This window comes from Misgurnus anguillicaudatus, chromosome 4, assembly GCF_027580225.2.
Source record: "Misgurnus anguillicaudatus chromosome 4, ASM2758022v2, whole genome shotgun sequence".
Taxonomy (NCBI): domain Eukaryota; kingdom Metazoa; phylum Chordata; class Actinopteri; order Cypriniformes; family Cobitidae; genus Misgurnus; species Misgurnus anguillicaudatus.
In genome coordinates, this window is record NC_073340.2 from 9,767,230 (window position 1) to 9,785,481 (window position 18,252).

The 18,252-nt window shown below is 40.0% G+C and overlaps 1 protein-coding gene and 1 non-coding gene across 4 annotated transcripts; both read right to left on the bottom strand.

Annotated features, from left to right (window-relative positions):
- Nucleotides 1-9,339: 9,339 nt before the first annotated feature.
- Nucleotides 9,340-13,289, bottom strand: LOC129421266 (solute carrier family 2, facilitated glucose transporter member 11). 3 transcript variants are annotated; one of them, XM_055176680.2, is made up of 2 exons: nt 11,703-13,289; nt 9,340-11,564 (listed from the first exon to the last, which is right to left on the bottom strand). In XM_055176680.2, exons 1-2 carry the CDS (start codon nt 12,733-12,735, stop codon nt 11,203-11,205), a joined length of 1,395 nt encoding a protein of 464 aa, XP_055032655.2. In that variant the 5' UTR covers nt 12,736-13,289; the 3' UTR covers nt 9,340-11,202. The 3 variants fall into 3 exon arrangements, with proteins under 3 accessions (XP_055032655.2, XP_055032656.2, XP_055032654.2); XM_055176681.2 differs by having other exon boundaries at nt 9,340-12,729; nt 12,838-13,288; XM_055176679.2 differs by having other exon boundaries at nt 9,340-13,288.
- Nucleotides 13,290-17,933: 4,644 nt separating this feature from the next.
- On the bottom strand, nt 17,934-18,015 carry trnal-uag (transfer RNA leucine (anticodon UAG)). Its single transcript has one exon. It is a non-coding gene; the product is annotated as a tRNA-Leu (tRNA).
- Nucleotides 18,016-18,252: the final 237 nt, after the last annotated feature.

Sequence of the window (18,252 nt, forward strand, 5' to 3'; positions counted from 1 at the left end):
TGATACATTTACAACTTTTTCACAGAAGGTCAGCGTGTACTTTATCCAAACATATTCATCATAATCCTGCTCATGCACACACCTAATAATGCAGTGCTATAACAGGGATACCACTACATTAGCATCATATCTGTTGGTCAGGGTCACATATGATACAGCTGAGTGGCTGCTTTCTTTGTGCTATTTTGAAGCAGGACTGCGCGAGGTCACGACTCTTAATGGATTTCTGGAAAGTGCTTTTGCTGTTGCAATAGCTCCATCCTCCCAATAAGGTGAAGTGATCCCATCCCCGCAAACAGCCAAACAGCAAGAAATAAAATGGGAAGTGCATGTCTAGTTTCCATTTCATAGGATAACACAGTATATGTGCTGATGGAAAGATATATTTTGTCTGCACTTTTAACTTTTAAGTTTCACCCCTTCTGCTGACCTTTTGAAAATGCATTTTCTATATCTGGTTCTCAGTAAGTGTCACATTTGTTCCTGTGAGGTCCCTGGTTTTATGATTCACGTTGTGCACACATGGTACCACTTGCATCCAAGTTTATTCATTCGACTTATGGGGTAACAAAGTAAGAGAGACATGCTACGGTATGGTCCTGTAGCTCAACTGGTAGAGCACAGTGCTACAGTAGCAACACATACAAATAGATGAAATGTACACTGTATAATTGTAAGAGTCTGTGGATGAATCTTCAGGGTGTTTATTGTACATTGTCCAGAAAGAATGGACAAAAAATTGTACCCTTTCAAAAATGACATATTTGCATCTATAGAGCTCATTTTAGTACCTCAGAGGTACATAGTACCAAATGCACACATAGCTTTACCTAAATGGTACATTTTATGACCTTTAAAAGGGTACTACTGCCCCTTGGGACCATTTCTTGACCATTTTTTCTGACAGCGTATCAGGATGCATGTATGTTCCCTGATAATTAAACCATTGACTATTGTTACTATTGCTGCGGACTACCAGTTGAGACAAAGGAACAAAATAATATTTACATAATTTTACATAATAACATAATATTTACTATGACTGAATAAAATTGACACACAGCTGTGGACAAAAATATTGGTAAATATGAGCTTTTGAGCTACCTGATAAGGAACACTGTGCCGTACACGGAACACCCCCTCCCTTGCACGTGAGGCTGCATTACGTCATTGTAACTTTAAAGCATTAAATCTTCAAAATATACGGTCATGCGGCACATCGTTGTAAAGCTTAGACTTTAGGAATTCCATTAAGCGCACACACAAAGCATAATATGATTTCATAAAACTGTAATCTAGTTGTTAGTTACCTGAACCGGGCGGCGCCGATTTGGGATATTTACTTGCCTTCAAAATCTTCCCTTTATCCGCTTCGGTGAAATTGTCCAAAACAAATTGTTCATAAATCCCCAAAAGTCCAAGGAATATCCAAGCCCTTTAATCCAAAACGATTTGTTCATCTCACAATCTTGACGTTTCTGACCGAATTACGATATAAATACTGTATACAATTAGTTAACTAACGGACATTTGTTCGAATCTCACTTTTCATTCACGATTTATAATGAATATATTCGGATGTCATGTTTATTGTGCAACGTCTGAGGAACAAATACGCCCCCTTGTGGAATTTCAGCCGTTCCATAAGGGCTACATTTACCAAGGCTGCCATTATTTTGTTCACAACTGTATGTAGTGTTCCATGCAATGTTTGAGTTGAGGGGAGCTGGGGTGGTCCTAGTCTCAGCCTCAGACGTCACGCCCACAAACTGTTGGCTGAACGTCTGATGTTTTTCGTACACTTTTCTGGAAACCCTGTGAGAATGTTAAAGTCGTCTTTGATTGGTTGAAAAAAAACGGATTTCCAGGAGATGCGAGTGTCGCGATTAGTTTCGGTCCCTGGAAAACAAAGCTCTGACGTTCCAATTGAGGAAGAGAATCAGTCGTGTTCACGTGGATAATAATGAGCAGTTATCATGATCAGCTAAACATTGGATTTTCAAAAATATGCAAAGTTCGCGGCATCGACTTTCTAAAAGATGTCCAAGAGTTTTGCTTGAGGCAGTTAGTTGAGTCAAAAAGTTTGGTTCTCCTGAATTGCTTGTATGTGTTAAAAAGTAGAGAGATATGCTTCAAACAGACGTTTAACGGGAGCATCTCATTGGTGTGGCTGTTGATGAAGTGCACAACGTTGTTCTATGGTGAGTAATGTTGTTTATTTAGATGCTATTCGGTTGCGACTGGTTATTTCAAAACCTGACTTGTTGCCAGCCGGCTCGTTATTGTGGGGAGTCCAAAACGTGACGCTAGATGAAACAAACTGTGATTGGTTGTTTGATATGTCGGTCAAACAGCTCGTGGGCGGGCTTTGTCCAGAAAAAGCAGCGAAAAACACCAGACCTTCAGTATTGAAGGTCTGGCTACGCGAGACTAGGGTGGTCCCCCCATTGAGGGACCCCCTATAATATTTCTATATTAAAAATATAAATGGGGGGGGGTCCCCTGGTTTATATTAAAATGAAAATACTACATGAATTTAAAATTCTCATGCTGTGCTGCCACAAAGTGATACTGTCCATTATTTGTCCCAATTTCGCAATAAACTAATCCAAAAGATTTCTGTCTGTAAACTCTCAAGTACATTTCACGCTGTTTTCTGGAGGAATTGACAGATTGTTAAAGCAACACTATGTAGTTTCCATGTAAAAATGACTTACAGCTCCCCCATGTGGTTGAAAAGTGCAACAGTGCCTGGTATCAGACACTCTTCTGCAGGCAGGGGGAGGGGCGGGGCTGTGTTTCCTACCCTCCACCGCCCCTTTCAGAGTGTGTTTGTTGCAGCTAGGAGGCTGCTCAGGTTGCAACAACATTACAATTTGTCCAGTTAAAAGTTGTTCTATCACTGAAATAATTTTAGAGACATTATTTAAAGGTAAAAAAACTACATCGTGTTGCTTTAAATTTAGATTTATTTATTGGGTTAGGGGCTTTTAAAAATTATTCTCAAACTATTACTTAAAGGTGCTCAAAGCGAGTTCACACGTTTTAGGCCATAAAACATTTTTTGTTTCATACAGTAAACATCTCCTCACTATCTGCTTGCTGCCTGTCCCCTGAACACACTGTAAAAACGTCTTTGTAGACAGCCCAAGCTCCACAAACTGCAACAAAAACAAAGTGGTCAAACCTAGCACCACGAAACAAAACAAAGTGTTCCAGCTAATAAACGACAAGAAGGATTTGGGAGTGGGGGTTGGGCGCGTTCATGACTCATTCAGAAAGCACGGAAGGGAGGGGGAGGGAAGAAGTTAGCTTTGTTTTGTTTGACAACACTTCGAACATCAACAAGAAGTGATGTCAACCAGATTCGCTTAGAGTGCCTTTAGAAGTTGGAAGTTGGCCCCTTTATTTAATCCTCTTTGCTTCCTCCATTTGCAAGGATAACATCTGTGTAATGTCTAATGATGTTGAACAATTTAACTCATTTAAAGGGGTCATAGGGTGAAAATCAGACTTTTTCCATGTTTAAGTGTTATAATTTGGTCCCCAGTGCTTCTATCAACCTGGTAAATGTAATCAAGATCAACCCAGTAACTTTGTTTGGGTTAGCCATTTACTGCAAGCGTGTGAAAAATTAGATCGTTCAGATTTTGCCTGTTTTGTGAGGTAGGTAGCAAGGCGAATTACAACAATATCGCCCCCTTTATCTGCAATATCCAGCCACAGCACTGCCATTTAGTGCAGAGAGAAAGAGGAAGAAAAGAAGGACTTGACAGCACAATTGAGTTTTCAATTACAACAAACCACCATCATTGTGATCAGTGTTTGCACTTTAAACGACACACCCAAAGACGGCACACATTTGCTCAGGCCTACAAATTAGCAATTTTTAAATGCGATAATAAATTAGCTGTTGAGTATTTTGAGCTAAAACTTCACATACGCAATCTGGGGACACCAAGATTTATTTTACATCTTAAAAAAATCTCATAATATGACCCCTTTAAGGGGTAATATGGTTAGGGTTTGGGTTAAGGGTCATTTGGGGTTTCTTTGATTAAAATGTTGATTTAGGACCAACAAAAAATGTTGATTCAGGAAACCCTATAATGACATGGGGCTTGGTTGGGGGGGGTCATAATATTTGACATAAATTGAACACTGGTTTCTTGATCAATTTATATGAGGCACCACAACTGAGATCATTACAGTTTTTCTCAATTGCTAAAACACTATAACCAGGCTTTTGAACTAAATTTTTAAAACCATAATGCCATTATTCAGGAAGCACAATAATTTTGCTGAACTATAAACACTACTCCCCTGCTTTAACACATGAGTCATATTTGTTAAACTTTTACTTCAAAACTCTACACACAAATCCCTACATTTCTCAGTGTTTACACCATGTGGTCATATGGAAAGCACTAGCATCTAATACTGTTCACTCAAATCAGCACAGCTTAGGCTCAGTTAGCAAACAATTACCAAGGTGGAAACACTAATGCTGCGTTTACACCAACCGCGGTAGAGGCGTGAAGCGGCAGTGATTTCAATGTTAAATCAATGTGAAGATGCGTTGACGCGCGTCAGGAGGACCCGCAGTGCGGATGAGGCATTTGGTGCGGCACGGAAGGCGCGTTTCCGCCTCATTGAGCGTTGTGCGCGGTACGCGCCGCATGCGCGAATGGTGCTTTTTGTGCATTTTGTGTTTGACGCGAATTGGCGGCTGACGCCAGAGTTGAAAAATTTGAACTTCGGCGCAAATTTTGCGCCGCGTCAACCAATCAGGAGCCTGCTTACTGCTGTGGAGGCAGCCCCGCCCGGAGTCACTCATTCAACCTGAAGGAACGCTTGATATTGTCTGTGAGCAGTCACCCGGAGCTATACGACACAAGTTCTTATTTCTGTAGCGACAGGAATAAAAAGGACCTCGCTTGAAAGAGTGTCAGTGAGGACATTGGGCAACCTGGTAAGTTGTAATACCTATTTCACTTTTGAGTCACGTAACGTTTATCGACCCGCGATGTTTATTTTCCCCCTATAGTAAGTTACCAAATACAAACCGGTAACTCTCTAGATAAATGCACAATCAACATCAGTCATCTTGCAAGCAGACAACCGCATAGCACTTGCCTCTCCCACAAGAAGCGGAGTTTGCCTCTGACGCATGTCAAATGCTTGCTTTTTCCGCACGTCTACTCCGCTCTACACGCGCGAATGCATTCAAAGTGTTCAAGCGGCAAACTAGGCGCGGTAGACGCGATTTTGACGGCTGAAACGCGGTTGGTGTAAACTCAGCATAAGAGTCAAAATTAAACACACATAAATCAGATCCTTCAATAGATAAATAAAAGGGCCTGAATCAGTTTACTGAGCTTTGGAACAATGGATCCACAGAGAAATGAAGGAATAGGTCGAGGTGAAGGAGGAGGAAGAGGAGGAGGGAGAGGCAGAGGAGAAGGCAGAAGAGGAGGAGGAAGAGGACATGGTGAAGGAGTAGGAAGAGAAGGAGGACGAGGTGAAAAAGGAGGAGGGAGAGGACATGATGAAGGAGTAGGAAGAGGAGGAGGACATGGTGAAGGAGTAGGAAGAGAAGGAGGACGAGGTGAAAAAGGAGGAGGGAGAGGACATGATGAAGGAGTAGGAAGAGGAGGAGGACATGGTGAAGGAGTAGGAAGAGAAGGAGGACGAGGTGAAAGAGGAGGAGGGAGAGGACATGATGAAGGAGTAGGAAGAAGAGGAGGACATGGTGAAGGAGTAGGAAGAGGAGGAGGACGTGGTGAAAGAGGAGGATGACATGGTGAAGGAGGAGGGAGAGGAGGAGGACATGCAGAAAGAGGAGATGGGTGAGGAAGGGCAAGGTGACAAGCAGTCTCAGATGAAATTCGAGCCACTCTAGCTGACCATGTCCTTGTTCATGGTATGACTATGAGGGAGGCTGAGCAACGAGTAAAGCCTAATTTGAGTCGCTTCACTGTTGCCTTCATCTTCAGAGCCTTCAGGGCGGAAAACAGATAGATGTACTTACAGTAAGACTGCTATGTACAGTAACTTTAGTGTGCATACTTTAGTGTTGGACTATGCTACTGGAATAAAGAAATGCATCAAATTGCCTTGCATACAGATCGACATATCAGTAGATGAATGCCAGGGGTGGATCATACAAGAGGATTTTACCCTCGCTGTTTGGCTAGGACCAATGTAGCCTGTGATGTGGATGAGATTCTCTGGCCTTTACCCAGAACAAAGACGGGATGATGAGGAGGAATAATAAAAAAATTACTGTTGTGCTGTGTAGCACATAAATGAATAAAAATGTGCTAATGTATACATTGATTGTGTCTTTTTTGGTCATATGAAAAGGTTTTTGAGCGGGAGAACCACAAGCAACTTACCAGTTTTGGATATATTGTTTTGAATTTATTGCAATACTATGTTGTAGTGTGTGTGTGTTTAAAAGCTTGTGTGTGTTGTCTGAGGGAAAAGTCTGGTTTTTCAGTAAGAGTGAATGGTTTTGAGTGTAGAGATTCATTTTGACCTGAAAATAGGATGTTTGGAGTATTGTGTGAGATCTTATGGAATTGTGTTTACTGTTTTGAGAATATGAGGCATAGTTTCAAGAAATGTGTTTAAGCAACCGAGAAAAACTGTAAAATCTTGGAGAAATAAGTAAGGCTGGATAGATGTATTTTTCCTTTTGATGCCAGATTTTTAGCATTCCTTTAATGAGTGCGGTCACATAGAACAACGGTGGAACCTCTAAGCAACTTCTAACCATAAAATAAAGTTGTTTTAATATAAATTCATATCACACACTACCTCAAAATGTTTGGTGTGGCAAATGCCAAAATGCTACAAAATAACCTATGTTGCAATGTGGTACTTTTAGCTCATTCACCGCCAGCCTTTTTGAGAAAAGTTGCCCACCTGCATTTTTGTGATTTTAACAAAAGTTTCACAAAATTCCTTGCAGGAAAAATTATCTTCTATAAATATGTAAACATACAAATTATATCAAATTAAAGAACACACCCTCTGCTTTCAAACAAACAATAAACAAACAAACAAACAAACAAACAAAAAGGGGAAAAAACGTTTCATTATATATTTACTTTTTCTACTTAATTTAACCACTGAAATACGGATATTTCTCTTCAAAAATACAACATTTTGAGCAAAAAAGCTTAAAAAATTGCGTTTTTGTAAAGGAATTTATGTTAGAGATCAGACTCAGAATGACTATCAAACATAAAGGCAGTAAAAATAATTCACTAAATCTTTTTAACTTCCGTTTTTGATCAATTCGGTTTGGCGCCATCAAGTGGATAAAAGCGGTATTACACTTTCACTTTGAAATTCGTCCAGAGAGGCACATTTATTAGTTAAATATTAACTCATAATTGACGAGATAACTCGTCAATGGCGGTGAATGAGTTAGAAAGATATTTTTACTGAAATGCAATATAATATACATAACTATATTATCAGTGGTATATAAACCTTACATAATGATGTGTATTGTTTTTTATTAACTTAGAATGAACCTTTTTTTTGGGAGCTGCCATGTTTCTCCAGTAGCCCTAAACTGACAAACTGCTCTATAAAGCGCGTTTTGTCTCTACGTTGTCTCAAATGATGACATTTTTGTCCTGTGGTGACTACTGTAGCTTCACCAATGGTGCTTTTCTATTGCATAGTACCCCACGGTTTAGGCCGGGTCAGCTCACCTCACTTTGGCTTGGTAAACTTTGCCATCGAGATTAGTAACACTTCCCAGTGGGAGGGATTATAGGTGTGTCATTATATTTGCGCTGCCTACTGCTGTCAGAGATTTTTGAATGCTATACATCCCCATACATTCATGTATTTATCAGTCTGCCACAAAATGAAAATTGACCACCACAAATAGATCACAATTATCACTACCTCTCACATGACAGTTTCTGTACAAACACCTGTGGTGTCGGTCGACGCGCTCCGCTGAGCCTCATTTAAGTTGCATTTAAGCACATATGTGGACGTTTGCATCACGAATGTGCCACCACAAACTGCAAGTCCAGAAAAACCGTTATGGTGTTCCTGGTTCTCAACCTGTGGATGTTTTTCATCACCAAAAGGGAGTTTGGGAACTTATAGCAGAGCACAGATGACAACATGTTTGCTCGAGACAGCGCCAGCTTAGCATTAAGGTAAAGCTAATCTTTACATTGTAGCGATGACGCTTGTAGTGACGATTCTCTGTGACGTTGTTTTCGCGTCACGTTTGGTATCAGTTCGGATCGCTTGGAACACCAACCGAGGTGCTACAAAAAAGTATCGGGTACTACGTACTGCACCCAATGGAAAATCTCACAAAAAAAAGCTGATCTGACCCAAACTACCATGGGGTACTATGCAATGGAAAAGCGCCATAAGTAGACCCCGACCCAAATCGTGTGGTACTATGCAATTTGTTGCAATTCAGCATCTCACTGCTAGATGTCTTTAAAAGTCCCACATTGCACCTTTAATTTATAATTTGTATTTTGTGAGTCATCATTGCCTCAGAGCAAAAAGAAACTCACTGAGATCTCACATCAGTTAAAGTATAACATACTGTGGTGAGATGATGAAGTATTCAGTGTAAATGTGCCAACAGCATAGTCAAACTATCAGTTTATCTTCTGTATAAGGCTCATTTCAGCTTACATCACATTGGCCCAGTTTCACAGATGAAATTTAGATTAAAGTGATAGTTCACCCAAAAATGAAAATTCTGTCACCATTTTCCCTCTCTTATGTTGTTTCAAACCTGTATCCATTTCTTTGTTCTGATGAACACAACAAAGATATTGAGAAATGTTTGTAGCCAAACCGTTCGTGAGCCCCATTCACTTCCATAGTAAGAAAATAGAATACTATGGAAGTGAATGGGGCTCACAAACAGTTTGATTACAAACATTGCTCAAAATATTTTCCTTTTGGTTCATCAGAACAAATTAATTAGTTACATTTATATAGCGCTTTTTTCAGTACTCAAAGCGCTTTACATGTGAATGAGGTACATTTATGTGGGTTTGTAACAACAGAAGGTTAAGTAAATGATGACAGAATTTTAATTCTTGTGTGAACTATCCCTTTAAGCCAGGATTAGACCTTTATTAAATCTTGAGTAGCTTTTAAAAATGTGACTTAGAAAAACATTACTGTGCATACTGAGACATAACAATGGCACTGATATATTTAAGACATGTTTTTCCTGTTGACGGCTCAAATATGAATTTTAGTCTGAGACTAGTCTTAAGCATCGTCTGCGAAACCGGGACTAAATCACACAACACAGTCATTGAATGGAGCAATGAGGTATCGCCAGTCTTTTAATGTTATACATTTTGCAACTTTTTTTGATACATTAAAATAGTTTGAGGTATTCAGAGTATACAGACATTCATACAGTACAGCAGGATTTTTCCATAGAACGCCAGAAACAATTTAAAATCATACAATTAAATAATAAAATGAAAAAGAATTGCTTTATATATAGACAATACATTTGATTACACACACACATTTACCCCTCAAAAGTTAAGGCTTACTTTACTCAAATGTTTTGAAATGCATATCCTTACATTTTGAAAAATTGTCAAAAATTTTATTGTTGCTGTTTGATAAACAATTTTTACAAATTCTAGTCATGAGAAAAAACTAAAGAGAATTAGGGATGTGATGAGATTTCGTGCACGAGATTAAAATGTCACATGATTTCTCATTGAGATTTCTATTGTAAAGAATTGGACAATTTTTAAAGATTTAAATGAATTTGTTTTGCCAAAAGTAAGCGTTTTCTCAATCTAAAATTAAAGTAAATAAGCAATCGCGAGTCCAATGGCGCCATCTGCAGACATTTGTTATAAATCATAATGCTGGTTTTTACATGTATGTTTTTCTTTAATAAAACGATGTGTTTACTTGGTTTTGATTCTTTATTTGAACCAATTATTATTGCATTATCATTATCATGTATTTTTAAAGGTTATTGTTCACTTAGATCTATTTTTATTATCAAACAATAATCAAATTACTTCATTATGAATTACTTAAAAAAATATTAGGGACAGTCCTAGATTAGTTAAAACATTTATTTTTATAAATGTGATTTTTAAGAACTTATGCGATTTCAGTTTTTCATGCATTGAGGATATATTTAATCATTGAGGATTTCTTAAAAAGTGTCAAAATCTGTCTTGTGGAGTAAGTGTCTCTTCACACCCCTAGTTAAAATATAACATCCTTTTAATTTCCTCTGGATTGTCTTTAGTCACAACATAATTCCTAAAATTACAGTTGTGTTATTCCACGGTTTAGGGAGTTTACAAAGAAATGAGTAAGTGACCCTAAACTTTTGACCGGTAGTGTGCGAATATACAGTAGTGTGCACACATGCACACACGCTTAATGACAGCAACTTCATAAAACTTTGAAGATAAGGGAAAAGCACCATGCAAGGACAATTTCCCTCTTCTTGACACCTGAAGGCAATGGCATGCAAAGGTTGTGAACTTGTTTAAATGAATATACACAAAAAGAATGCTGGTGTACAGTGCCATCTTCTGGTGCAAACATGCAATAAGTTCTCATATAAGATAGAATTTTATCTTTTTGGGTGTTGCTACGAATAAATAATGAACAACATGTGATCACTAAATGAGGTAAAATACTTCAATGCAAATTGCAAATGCCAATTTTCATCTTTGTAAGCATTAGGATTAAAGAATTTCTTTAATCACTCACAGCAAAACATGCATGTTAAATAAGAGATCCTGATGTCAGTTCCACATGAATTCCCAACATGCACATTATATTACCTAGCAGCACCTGTAAAAGTACAATGGTGAAATATAATTTAAATAAATAAATAAAGATAAGCTCATTTATTAAACCTTACTTAAGACATATGTGTCTATAGGTATAAAAATATAGATCATTAAGGTCACTTAAGCCTTTGAACAACAAGGGTTCGAATTCAATACATTTTGTCAATAAACAGTCCTACTAAAAATGTGCATAGGAACCCTTTACCAGATTTAGTTTTAAGCAGTAACACAAACTTCCTTAACTTAAAACAAGGTATTGAAGCATCGAAAGTGCTTTGTCAGCAATGCCTTTGTGTTTCTATCATAGTCAAACATCATGTGTCTGAAGAAAGTGTAGTACAACGTGTCAAACCTTTTCGATCTCTAGGTACTCTGCTGTTTGATCAGTCAGACTTTGACTTTGTTTTCTCTGTCCACATTTCAAAAATCCATTAGATGTCACTTTCTCATTGCGCTTGTCAAACTCCTTTGTGATCTCTGCTAGTGTCCTCCCCTTGGTTTCAGGTAAAGTAAAACCAATAAAAAGACACCCGGCTACACAAACACCACCGAACGGTATGAAGCAGAACTGTCCCAGGCCGTTAACAATAAAAGGGAATGCCATTCCCATAAGGAAGAGATTAAGCCACATCATAGAGCCGGCAACCATATAAGCTGCAGGGCGAGCCATTTGGTCAAAAAGTTCAGCCGGAAGAATCCCCGTGACCCCTGCGGGACCCATACCAAAACTCAAGATGTAGGCAAAGACACACACCATACTCAGATAAGGCATGCCGGGCACTTTCCCCTGCAGTGACAGAGCCACCGTGAAGACCACCGCCCAGCAAGCCATGAGCGCATACCCACCTGCGAGAAGCAACCTGCGTCCGACACGCTCTATCAGTAAATTACACACCACGGCGGAGGTGAACTCGCACGCGCCCGTGCCAATGGCCACATACTGGATCTTTTCCAAAGGAATGCCAGCTTCCTGAAAGATATAGGATGCATAGAAATAAATGGAATCATTACCACACAGCATCATGGCACTACTGGCTGCCATAACAGTGCAGAGCTGCCTGCGAAGGCTTCGGTCGGCGAAGAGTTCCCACATAGTTTTGGCACGGACTTCACCTGTTCCCGTCCTCTCTTGAAGGATCTCCTCCATCTCCGAGTCAAAAACGCTGCAGGCTCTAAGGCGCTTCAGGGCTTGGATGCAGGCCTTGCTATCTCCTTTGTCGATGAGAAGGTAACGTGGGCTTTCTGGAAACCAGGGCAGGGTGAGCAGCTGCACAAGACCAGGGAGAGCATTGCTCGCCAGTAGATACGGCCAGACAGACTCGCTCCCCAGAACCTCAGTAAGACCGGTTACCTGACCCAACAAGATTCCCAGAGCAGTAAAAACAGCGGAGGAAAAGGTGACAGCCCCTCTGAGGTCTTTAGGGGCACTCTCCCCAAAGTACATGGGCTGGACATTCATACTAACTCCGGCATTGACACCCACCAGCAGACGAGCAAGGATGACCATTTCGAAAGATCCAGCTGAGCGGCTGCTCAACACAAAGACTGCACTTAATAAAAGAAAGCAGTTGTTTAGTAGCAGTGCTCCTTTACGCCCAAACCGGATAGCCATGGGTCCAGCAAGCAGAGAGCCAAAAAGTCCTCCGAGTGAAAAGGAGGAAACAATAACTGTCCATATCACTGTCACCTGAGTGGGCCCCAGAGCAGTACCCCATCTTCTCACACACGTCTCATTGATGAACTTCTGCAGGTGAGATGTGGGTGCATTGATGATTGAAATATTGTAGCCATACTGAAAAGTGCCACCAATGGCTGCAGAGCAGACAGTTAGTGCAAGAGTCAACGTCCATCCTTCTCCCTTTTTACTAGTTTCCTTCATTTTATAAAAGCAAAGCAGAAACGTATACGTTTAAAAAACCTCACTTCAATAGCTGTGCCATTACTGAAACGTTTAAATAGAGAATGGCTACAATATACACACGTGCAAATCCCTGCTGTAGTCTCTTTAATGTCAGCGGTCTGTCATTGAACAGCAGCAGTAGACGTAGCGCTTCCGTGGATGACGTTAGTCTGCTCTCTTTCAAAATAAAAGTCCGCGTGTGAGTATGGTTACAATATCTGCGCCATTACCGAAACGTTTAATTGGAGAATGGCTACAATATACACACGTGCAAATCCCTGCTGTAGTCTCTTTAATGTCATCGGCCTGTCATTGAACAGCAGCAGCAGACGTAGCACTTCCGGGGATGACGTCAGTCTGCTCTCTTTCAAAATAAAAGTCCGTGTGTGAGTATGGCTACACTATCTGCGCCATTACCGAAACGTTTAATTGGAGAATGGCTACAATATACACACGTGCAATTCCCAGATGTCGTGTCGGTAGGGTTGCCAACTGTCCCGTATTAGCCGAGACGTCCCGTATTTTGAGCCTAATTTTTTGTCCCGTAAGGGACGTCTCGCGGCGTCACAACCGAGCGGCAGATAACATAAAAATCCCGCGAGAGCGATTGGAGATCATACAGAGGAGACTGCTATCGAAATGTTCTTGCGGTACTTTGATGCCATCCATCGGTCAGTTCTCGCAGCGGTACAAGCAGCAGTAGACAGTGCTGATCACGACACTTGATAATAATCTCCGACACCTTTCATCCAATCACAACCAGTATACGTTTAAGAGGGTAAGCTAATACGATTTCAAGTTTTCTTTTTTAATGGAGATGGTTACAAAGTTCGTTCTCAATTCTGATCCAGAGACCTACCTAAAACGCCTCAATCTGAAATGCCCCAAGGCATTTCCAACTTTGCTAGGAAATTCTCGCTCTTGAGATTTACAGACTGCAACGTAAGTGTGTTTTAATTATTTAATGTTAACTCAATAACTAAAAAAATAATTCAGCTCACATAATCTATGTTAGTTTAAGTTTGTCACACGTAAGATTAACATGAAGAGGATAACGTTTTACCCTAAGGAGTCAAGCTGCATACGAAACACCTAAAATAGGCGCCACCTGCTGGTGAAATCATTGTAAAAGCAACCAGATATCAGTCCAAACATTTTATACTTTTTACAAAATAATTGCAAAGGTTTTTCTTAAAACATGTTAAGAAAAATAATTTATTTAACTTAAGCCAACAAATAAAAGGGCAAAAAGATCATTAACATGAACTCCCCTTTTAATTATGCACATGTTTGTTATGAAATCTGTCTATAAACAAAACGTAGGCAAAATGGTAGCGTTATTTATCTGAAAGAGGAATGTTTTATAAACTAGCATAATAAAACGGACCCCAATTCAACTATCTATATTAGACACTGGCCATTTGTGATCAACTCCCCCTAGTGGTGCCCCAAGTGAAAAAGCACTTCATATTTTTTGGTAATGTGACTATTATTTTGGATTCATTTCTGTAAATAAATATATTAACCATAACCTACTGTTAATTTTTTCATTGTTGTTCAAAGTTGTATTGTTGAGTTTCTATAGCAAAACAAAACAAATTGAGTGTTTTTTAATTAATCTTTTACTGTTACTAGCTAAGTTTCATAGTCATCGCAATAAATTCTCTTATCTAAAACCCTTATTTATTATTTTTGAAAAGGAAATCCAACTATACATCAAAGCTCTTTCATCTTCCAAAAAATTAACTGTTTTTGTTAAAAGTCCTTATGTACCCTTCACATTGTCTTCCTTTATTTCTCATCATTGCAATATTTTAATATACAAATTCTTTATACCTCTATATATTTTCATTTATTGTATTGAATCTTGAAACCCTGGCAAAAAAAAATGTAACTGAACAGAAGCAGACAGAGCACTTCCGTAAATGACGTCAGGCAGCTTCTTTGAAAATAAGTGTCTATACTTCTTTGAGTAATATTTTTGCAGTAAATAAATACACTGCACATAATATTCACTCGTAAATGACACATAACCAGTTTTGTGCAGTAATTCCTGTGTAGTACATGAAACTTCTGAAAAGTAACACTAAACACACACTTTTAATTACACTGTTCTGTAATGTCTAAGCAAGCACTTAATTATCCGTCAAAAGCACACAAAATGTATGGCAGTGGTGGTATTTGAACCCACGCCCCCAAAGAGATTGAAGCCTTATCCTGCAATCACACTAACACTTTGCACATGCAAGCATTTGTCAGACATTGCTGCGGAGAGTGCAGGGAGCAGCTCATCAATATGATCTTTAGCTTCGTCCATTTGTGCTTTTCTGTAGAAAGAAAGGCTGTTTTTCAATAGACCTTTTTACTGTTTGTACACAATGATGACGTGGCAGTGTGTGCGCGCATCTTGGCAACGGAAGTATGGCAAGAATCAGCAGCGAAGCAACACAGACAGAGAAAGTTATTTAAAAAATGACTTTAACAACTTTTTCATCACAGCTACCAAATCCGTGTACTATAGCGAAATGGATAGAAGACGTTAGCATATACGTATATTATATTAGTGCAACCAAACGCAACAACCAGATATTTTGATGCTGGTAAACTTTTTTGATAAACTTTCTAAGTTGCTAACCACTGGGGAATGACACCACTTCTGTTGCCAAGATGCGTGTGCAGGCTATTCGATCACGTGCCTTGTAAAAGGGTCAATATGCATTCTTCAGTGATCTTGCATCCTTGTGTTCTCGCTCTACATCATCATTAACCGTCGAAGTTCAATAGAAGGTATGCACTGACGTCACTTTTCCACCTGACCACCACAGAGCTCACCCTGTTGAGAAGCAAAACAATCAACAAAATGGCTGGTTTTCATAGCGGTTGCTGCGAAAACACCAGTAAAACTGAGGACCTCTATGAGGGGTGTGGATTGGCTCACTTTGTTGGCTCGAGCGAATAAAATAATTTTTGTTTGGCACCTGGAACCTTTGTCTCCTGAGTATTTTTTCTTATGAAGATTCTAGCTAAGCCTTTTTGCCACTTCACCAGCGGTCGGGCACTGTAACAGAGATTTCTGTAAGAGTATTGGGAGAATAAGGTTGTTTTGGCATGCAATAACGTCCCACGTGTTAATTGGTTTGTCAGAAGCGCTTCCTTTAGATTTCTGTGGGAGCTTTGGAAATCTCACCTAATTTTCGATTTCAAGCAAACCCCATGGCTTCATTTGTTGTGTCATATGTACAGTGAGGAAAATAAGTATTGGGACACCCTGCTATTTTGCAAGTTCTCCCACTTAGAAATCACAGAGGGGTCTGAAATTGTCATCGTAGGTGCATATCCACTGTGAGAGACATAATCTAAAAAAATTCAGAAATCACAATGTATGATTTTTTAACTATTTATTTGTTTGATACAGCTGCAAATAAGTATTGAACACCTGAGAAAGTCAATGTTAATATTTGGTACAGAAGCCTTTTTGCAATTACAGAGGTCAAACGTTTTCTGTAGTTTTTCAACAGGTTTGCACACACTGCAGGAGGGATTTTGACCCACTCTTCCACACAGATCTTCTCTAGATCAGTCAGGTTTCTGGCCTGTCGCTGAGAAACTGAGAGTTTGAGCTCACTTCAAAGATTCTTTATTGGGTTTAGGTCTGGAGACTAGCTAGGCCACGCCAGAACCTTGATATGCTTCTTACAGAGCCACTCCTTGGTTATCCTGGCTGTGTGCTTCGGGTCATTGTCATGTTGGAAGACCCAGCCTCGACCCATTTTCAATGCTTTAACTGAGAAAAGGAGGTTGTTCCCCAAAATCTTGCAATACATGGCCCCGGTCATCCTCTCCTTAATACAGTGCAGTCGCCCTGTCCTATGTGCAGAAAAACACCCCCAAAGCATGATGCTACCACTCCCATGCTCCCAAGTAGGGATTGTGTTCTTGGGATGGTACTCATCATTCTTTTTCCTCCAAACACATTTAGTGGAATTATGACCCAAAAGTTACTTTTTTGTCTCATCTGACCACATGACTTTCTGCCATGACTCCTCTGGATCATCCAAATGGTCATTGGCAAACTTAAGACAGGCCTGGACATGTGTTGAATTAAGCAGGGGAACCTTCCGTACCATGCATGATTTCAAACCATGACGTCTTAGTGTATTACCAACAGTAACCTTGGAAACGGTGGTCCCAGCTCTTTTCAGGTCATTGACCAGCTCCTCGCGTGTAGTTCTGGGCTGATTTCTCACCTTTCTTAGGATCATTGAGACCCCACGAGGTGAGATCTTGCATGGAGCCCCAGTCCGAGGGAGATTGACAGTCATGTTTAGCTTCTTCCATCTTCTAATGATTGCGGCAACAGTGGACCTTTTTTCACCAAGCTGCTTGGCAATTTCCCCATAGCCCTTTGGATTCTTACTGATTGTATGGGGTGGACAGGTGTCTTTATGCAGCTAACGACGTCAAACAGGTGCATCTAATTTAGGATAATAAATGGAGTGGAGGTGGACATTTTAAAGGCAGACTAACAGATCTTTGAGGGTCAGAATTCTAGCTGATAGACAGGTGTTCAAATATTTATTTGCAGCTGTATCATACAAATAATAGTTCAAAAATCATATATTGTGATTTCTGGATTTTTTTTATAGATTATGTCTCTCACAGTGGACATGCACCTACGATGACAATTTCAGACCCCTCCATGATTCAATGTGGGAGAACTTGCAAAATAGCAGGGTATTCAAATACTTATTTTCCTCACTGTTCTTTCTAAACGATAGATCTTCAGGAGTATGACTCAGCACAGCAGGAGCTCAAAGACGATTTTCTCCTGCCGACGTGGTCCTCGAAATCAACTTCTGCAAGGAGAGCACAACTGGGTTTCTTGCACTCTGGCTACCCACACTGAGGACATATCCAAAGCGCGTATCCATCTGGCCTGGCTGACTGCAACTGAACATTACATTCACAAGTCACAAGCATATTACAGCAATTTACGATTAACCAAGAATAATAGTCAACTTGATATTTGTTAGTATTCTAAAATAAGAGTCTTTATAACGTACGCAGCCTACAAACGCGACCCCCCCGATTGAGAAACAGTCCACGTGAGACTTCCAAAGCGTGTATCCATCTGGCCTGGCTGACTGCTGGCAATAGAGCCTCTTTAAAACAACTGCTGGCAGCGGTGGGATTCGAACCCACGCCCCCAAAGAGACTGGAGCCTAAATCCAGCGCCTTGGACCGCTCGGCCACGCTACCTCTTGGAAAAGAGCTCTCTGGTGGGTTTCGGTGTGGGTGCAGCTCAACGGACAGCCTCAGATGATTTCGAGGACCTCGTCGGCAGGAGAGAATCGTCTTTGAGGTCCTGCTGTGCTGAGTCATGCTCCTGGAGATCCCAAATCCTACAGAGTTCTATCGTTTAGAAATTACATCTGACACAACAAATGAAGCCATGGGGTTTGCTTGAAATCGAAAATTAGGTGAGATTACCAAAGC

Bases quoted from the DNA above. Each gene is read 5' to 3' on its own strand.
- LOC129421266 (XM_055176679.2), bottom strand. From the start codon at position 12,735: ATGAAGGAAACTAGTAAAAAGGGAGAAGGATGGACGTTGACTCTTGCA.